At 39.9% G+C, this 6,754-nt stretch overlaps 1 protein-coding gene across 1 annotated transcript; it reads left to right on the plus strand.

The window, feature by feature from the left end:
* Positions 1 to 945: 945 nt before the first annotated feature.
* On the plus strand, positions 946 to 1,809 carry LOC149200293 (uncharacterized). The gene has a single exon (XM_089400900.1). The coding sequence runs from the start codon at positions 946 to 948 to the stop codon at positions 1,807 to 1,809; it is 864 nt and encodes a 287-aa protein (XP_089257026.1).
* The last annotated feature ends 4,945 nt before the right edge of the window (positions 1,810 to 6,754 follow it).

Genomic DNA, 6,754 nt, shown 5'->3' on the forward strand with positions numbered 1-6,754 from the left:
TGGGCTTTAGTCAAATGGCCCACAGTCTGTCTACCCAAAGATAAAGGGGGTATTGGTCTGAGAGACCCGGAGCATAGTAATTCCATCATGAGCGCCAAAATATGGTGGCACTGGATCACAAATCCAGAAAAACCCTGGGCAAGAATTTGGACAGCTAAATATGCTAATAACAGACCTCAGGAGGAGCTCATCCGGTTCACCCCCACGGAAAAAGGTTCGCTAATATGGAACGCGGCCAAACAACACTTCCAGTTAATTCAGCAGCACAGTTTTTGGGAGGTCAGGGACGGCAAGACTGCCAGATTTTGGACAGATGCATGGAACCAGTTGCCAAAGCTTACCCACATTCTTCATTCACCCCTGGATCACGTAAGGCTGGAGCAGCAGCAAGAAAAGATCCATCACTACTGGATGCAGGAAACAGAGCACGGATTCAGGAAATGGAAACAGGGTAATTAGTTAATTAACTTCACAAACCTACAGGATATCGGGGAATTGGAGAAGGAGCTCGAAAAAAGAAGCATCAGACACGACGAAGGCAATGACATCCTAAGATGGGGATACCAACCAAAAGGTGACTTTACCACTTCAGAAGCCTATAAGATAGTCTACAACATCAATACCCCTTCTAATCCAATCTGGAGCAAAATATGGGGTCTTGGATCCTGGCCCAAAGTCTCTTACTTCCTATGGTTGGTTAGCCACAAAAGAATCCTCAACTAGGACAAACTAAGAAGAATAAATTTTCATGGACCATCGATACGTCCCAATTGCAATCAAAATGAGGAAATGCTCCAACACCTCCTAGACACCTGTCCCCTAGCCAATCAACTATGGGAAAAGGCTAGCTTCAGATGTCAAAAAAGATGCAGAACAAAGAACGATATAACCGACTCCCTAAGACATTGGCCGCATAATCCTTATAAGAGCGAGCTTCTCAACTATATGTGGAACCTGCTCCGTGGACTCATCTTATGGGGTATATGGAAGGAAAGGAATAAACGTATATTCAAAAATCAAAGCTCAAGGATCGAAGACATATGGACCAGATTCTGTGGGAACCTCAACAAGACGCTATTGCTCCACTCCTGGACCCAGGAAGATCTTCCATCTCTAGACATTGAGAAAGGCATTCTAAGCAACTGGAAATTGCTCCTACCTCAGACTCTACACAAGATCAGCACCTCCAAAAGCAGCAGTACAATCAAAGGTACTTGGATCGCCCCCCCTAAGCATTCTTATAAGCTCAACTTTGATGGGGCCTCCAAAGGTAACCCTGGAAAGGCAGGTTTTGGAGGTATTCTGAGGAATCACGAAGGCACCCCCTTGCATATATACTTCGGATCCTTGGGTTGGGACACCAACAACTCGGCGGAGATTGAAGGATTATGGCAAGGACTCCTTGTCGCTTCGAACCTCAATCTCCAACCCTTTATCGTGGAAGGAGACTCCCAGATTCTCATAAACATGGCCAAGAGACTCCAGAATGGCTCACAAGCGAAAAAAATCACAAACAGCTGGAGACTCGTAGCCAGACTAGAAGCCATTGAACAAGCTCTCTGCAGCAACAGGGCCATCACCTTCATTCACACAAAAAGAGAAGGCAACAAGGTTGCAGACCTCTTAGCTAACATAGGAGCAGATAATGATCATAATCTCCTCACAGGAACCTCGACCATTATACCAAATAATGCCCAGGCTCAGGACTTTGCTAGGCTGGTCCAAAGCGATGCTGCCTCCCCGGATGCGGGTGACACGACGGTTGAAAACGAGGTGCCACATGGAAACCATGTGCGGCCCCAAGCCTAAGACAAGCATTAACTGCGATCCGCCGCCATGGATCTTAAGCGTGGGTTCAGGTGCGATCAGGGACGACAATTCATTGCACTGTCCGGGGTTCAAGTGCGAATTCAGAGTGCAGTTATGGCATGCAGAGTTCGAGGAACAGCGGAGGAGCATAAGAATGGTGAGGGGATGGAATGTAATGTGTTGGGTCGAGCTCAGAATCCGGAATTGGGTTTATGGTTTAGGGAGTGCGCATCTGCCTGGTCGATGGTTCACAGAGCTAGTGCTCACGTCGCCCCTCTGTCAATTGACTGCGGCTTCAGGTCTGCAAGGGTGGGTGAAGGGCGTTTCAATCTCCCCAATTCCTCCTATCCTGCTCTGTTTCTTCCCCCTGCTATCTGTGGAAATATGGTCAGGCCTCGACAGCGCCTTCTCAGCCGTCGAGGATCTAGCAGAGGCGGGTCTTCTCGTCCCTCAGTTGCAACTCCCCAATCCCGCTGCTGTCGATGTCTCTGCCATCAAGTTGCAGAAGCCCATCCCATCCAATCGAGCCATTTCCTGGACTCCAGCAGTCCAGATTCGGACTCGGCTCCACTACCTGCGTTTGGCACTGCCGTCTTCTCCTTCAGCAGTTCCCAGGGAAATTCTCGCATCAACGCCCATGTCTCGGTCCTTTTCCTTGAAGAACCGAAGGATGAGGGCGAGGAACAACCCAGCACGAAGATGCACCAGGCAGGAAGCTCTAGGGATGTTGAGGGTTCGCCAGAGGTTGGCCCAGAGCATGCTGTCATTCCACCTCCGACTCAGGCAGCGCCTTCTCCAGCGAGGGACAAGACAGCATGGGACTCTCTCCCGGAAGGATGTGGTTGGCGCAGGATCATCGAGGAGGAGCCGGACGAATAGTCGTCCGTTCGCTCAGCATCACCTATTCAGACGCTGCTCAGGTTCTCCCATGATTTTCTATGTTTGCTACAATGGCTTACTGTATGTTTTTGATGTTTCTGTTTGGTTCGAAAGAAATCTTGTTCAATGTTTTTCAATGCCCCTGCGAGGGATCCTAATGAAGGTCTCTTTTTTCTTTTTTGAGCCCCTGCGTGGGATGTCAATTTTTGCTCTTACAGCACCTCAGTGGTTTAACGCCCCTGCGTGGGTGATTTGTCTCAGTGGCGGTGCCCCTGCGTGGGCTGCTTTTTCTGATTACTTTCAGTCCAAAGTGCCATCCATGGCCTTTGGCAGTATGACCCCATGACTGTAACTGTTTTCCTGTTTATGTATATAATAGAATAGCATAGTCTTAACGAGAAAGAAAAAATAAACCCAAGGGATTAATGTTATAAACCAAATGGATTAATACTAAAACCTTAAGGGATTATAAAACCAATGAGATATTATTAAACACAAGAGATTAATATGATAAACCCAAGGTATATAAACCATAAGATAAATATTATAAACCCTAAAAAAAACATGGTTTACCATGATTGACAATGGCTGATATTCATATTGAGACAATCCTTATCACAATATGATGTTGGACCATGGCTGACCATGCTTGACCATGATTGATTTTCATATCGATAGAATATTTTCCACAATTCAATGTTGGACCATGGTAGGTTAAACCCATGCGACTAATAGTAAATCCATGAGACTAATAAACCTAAGTTACATAAACCCTAAGATAAATATCATACAAAAAATGAACATGGTTGACCATGGTTCACCATGGTTGATTTTGATATTGAGGCAATCCTTGTGACAACGTGGCATTGGACCATTTTTACCTATGGTTGACCATTATTTATTTTCAAATCGAGAGAATATTTGTCACAATGTGACATTGGACCATGGTTGACCATGATTGATATTATAAACCCAAGGTATATAAACCCTAAGATAAATATTATAAACCCTAAAATAAACATGATTGACCATGGTTGATTTCCATATTAAGACAACCATTGTCACAATGCAAAGCTGGACCATGGGTGACCATGTTTGACCATGATTTATTTTGATATCAAGACAATATTTCTCACAATGTGATGTGGGACCATGGTTGACTATGGTTGACTATTATTGACCATGGTTGACCATTATTCATATTATAAACCCTAGGGAATAATAAACCCAAGGGATTGAGATTATAAATCCAAGGGAATAATAAACCCAAGGGACTAATACCAAAAATCCAAGGGATTATAAACCCAAGGGAATAATATTAAACCCAAGGGACTAAAATTATAAAACCAAGGTATATCAACCCTAAGATAAATATTATAAACATTGAAATAAACATGGTTAACCATGGATGATTTTCATAGTGAGATAATCTTTGTTACAATACGACATTGGATCATGGTTGATGATGCTTAACCAAGATTGATTTTCATATCAAGACAATCTCTGTCACAATGCGATGTTCAACCATGGTTGACCATGATTGACTAATTCCAGGGGACTAATATGATAATGCCAAGGTATATAAACCCTTAGATGAATATTATAAACATTAAAATAAACATGGTTGGACTTGGTTTATTTTCATATTGAGACAATCCTTATCACAATATGACCTTGGATCACGGTTGACCATGATTGATTTTATAAAACATGGTTGACCATGATTGACCATGGATGAATAATATTAAACCCATGGGACTAATCTTATAAACCCAAGGTATATGAACCTTAAGATAAATATTATAAACGCTGAAATAAACATGGTTCACCATGGTTGATTTTCATATTAAGACAATCATTGTGAAAATGTGACATTGAGCCATGGTTAGCTATGTTTGACCATTATTAATTTTCAAATCGAGAGAATATTTGTCACCATGTGACATTGGACCATGGTTGACCATGATTGACCATAGTTCACCATGATTGATATTATAAACCCAAGTTATATAAACCCTGTTCTAAATATTATAAACCCTAAAAGAAACATGGTTGATGATGGGTGACCATGTTTGATTTCTATATTAAGAAAATACTTATCACAATGCGAATTTAGACCATGGGTGACCATTCTTAACCATGATTGATTTTGATATCAAGACAATATTTCTCACAATGTGACATTGGACCATGGTTGACTATGGTTGATTTTTATATTGAGACAATATTTGGCACAATGCAACATTCGACTATGGTTGACAATGGTTGACCATGACTAGTATTATAAACCGGAGAAAATAATAAACCTAATGGATTGATATTATAAACCCAAGGGAATAATAAAACCAAGTGATTGATATTATAAACCCAAGGAAATAATAAACCCAAAGGGTTCATACTAAAACCCCAAGGGATTATGAACCCAAGGGAGTAATATTACACACAAGGGACTAAGATTATAAACCCAATGTATATAAATCTTAAGATAAATATTATAAACACTAAAATAAACATGGTTGACAATGGTTGATCATGGATGATTTTTATATTGATCATGCTTAAGCATGGTTAAATTTCATATCAATACAATCTTTGTCACAATGTGAGGTTCGACAATGGTTGACCATGATTGACTTAACCGAAGGGACTAATATTATAAACCCAAGGTATATAAACCTTAATATAAATATTATAAACACTAAAATAAACATGGTTGAACATGGTTGACTTTCATATTGAGACAATCCTTGTCACAAAGTGATCTTGGACCATGGTTGACCATGATTTACCATGATTTATTTTAAAATTGAGAGAATCATTGTCACAATGTGACACTGCACCATGGTTGACCATCCTTAACCATGGTTCATTTTCATATCAAGAAATTTTTTGTGACAATGTGTTGCTCGATCATGATTGACCATGATTGACCATGGATGGCCATGACTGACCAAGGTTTACCATGATTGACCAAGATTATCATATTGAGACGATATTTGTATAATATGCCATTGAGCCATGGTTGAGACAATGATTCATTTTCATATTGAGACAATATTTGTCACAATGCGACGTTGGACCAAGGATGACCAAGGTTGACCATGATTGACTAAGGTTAAATAATATTAAACCCAAGGGACTAATATTATAAACCCAAGGTATATAAATGCTAAGATAAACAATATAAACACTAATATAAACATGATTTACTATGGTTGGCCTTTATTGATTTTCATATTGAGACTATGGATGGCCATGGTTGACCAAGGTTGACCATGATTATCATATTGAGACAATATTTGTCATAATAAAATGTTGGACCATGGTTGAGACAATGATTGATTTTCATATTGAGACAATATTTTGTCATAATGCGACATTGGACCATAGTTGAAACAACGATTGATTTCCATATTGAGACAATATTTGTCACAATGCGATGTTGGACCATGGTTGACCAAGGTTAACCATGACTGACCATAGTTGACCATGATTTCCATGTTGAGACAATCTTTTTCATAATGCGACATTGGACCATAGTTTAGATAGTGATTGATTTTCAAATTGAGACAATATTTGTCATAATGTGTCATTGGATCATGGTTTACCATGCTTGATATTATAAACCCAATGAAATAATAAACCCTAGGGATTAATACTAAAAACCCAAGGGACTATAAACCTAAGGGAATTATAATAAACCCTAGGAATATGAACCCTGATATTAATAAACCTGAGGGATTGATATTTTAAACCCAAGGGGATAATAAACCCAAGGGATAAAAATAATAAACCCAATGGATTGATATTATAAGCCCAAGGGATTGATATTATAAACCCTAGGGAATAATAAACCAAGGGATTAATATTAAAACCCCAAGGGAATAATATTAAACCCAAGGGACTAATGTTATAAACCCAAGGTATATAAACCCTAAGATAAATATTAGAAATACTAAAATAAACATGGTTGACCATGGTTGATTTTTATATCAAGCATGCTTAATCATCGTTGATTTTCATATCAAGAAAATATGTCACAATGTGACTTTTGACTATGGTTGAC

The sequence above is a fragment of the Pinus tabuliformis genome, chromosome 2_1, assembly GCF_031772625.1.
Source record: "Pinus tabuliformis cultivar Carrire ecotype Pingquan chromosome 2_1, CPIR1, whole genome shotgun sequence".
In the NCBI taxonomy this organism is placed as follows: Eukaryota; Viridiplantae; Streptophyta; class Pinopsida; order Pinales; family Pinaceae; genus Pinus; species Pinus tabuliformis.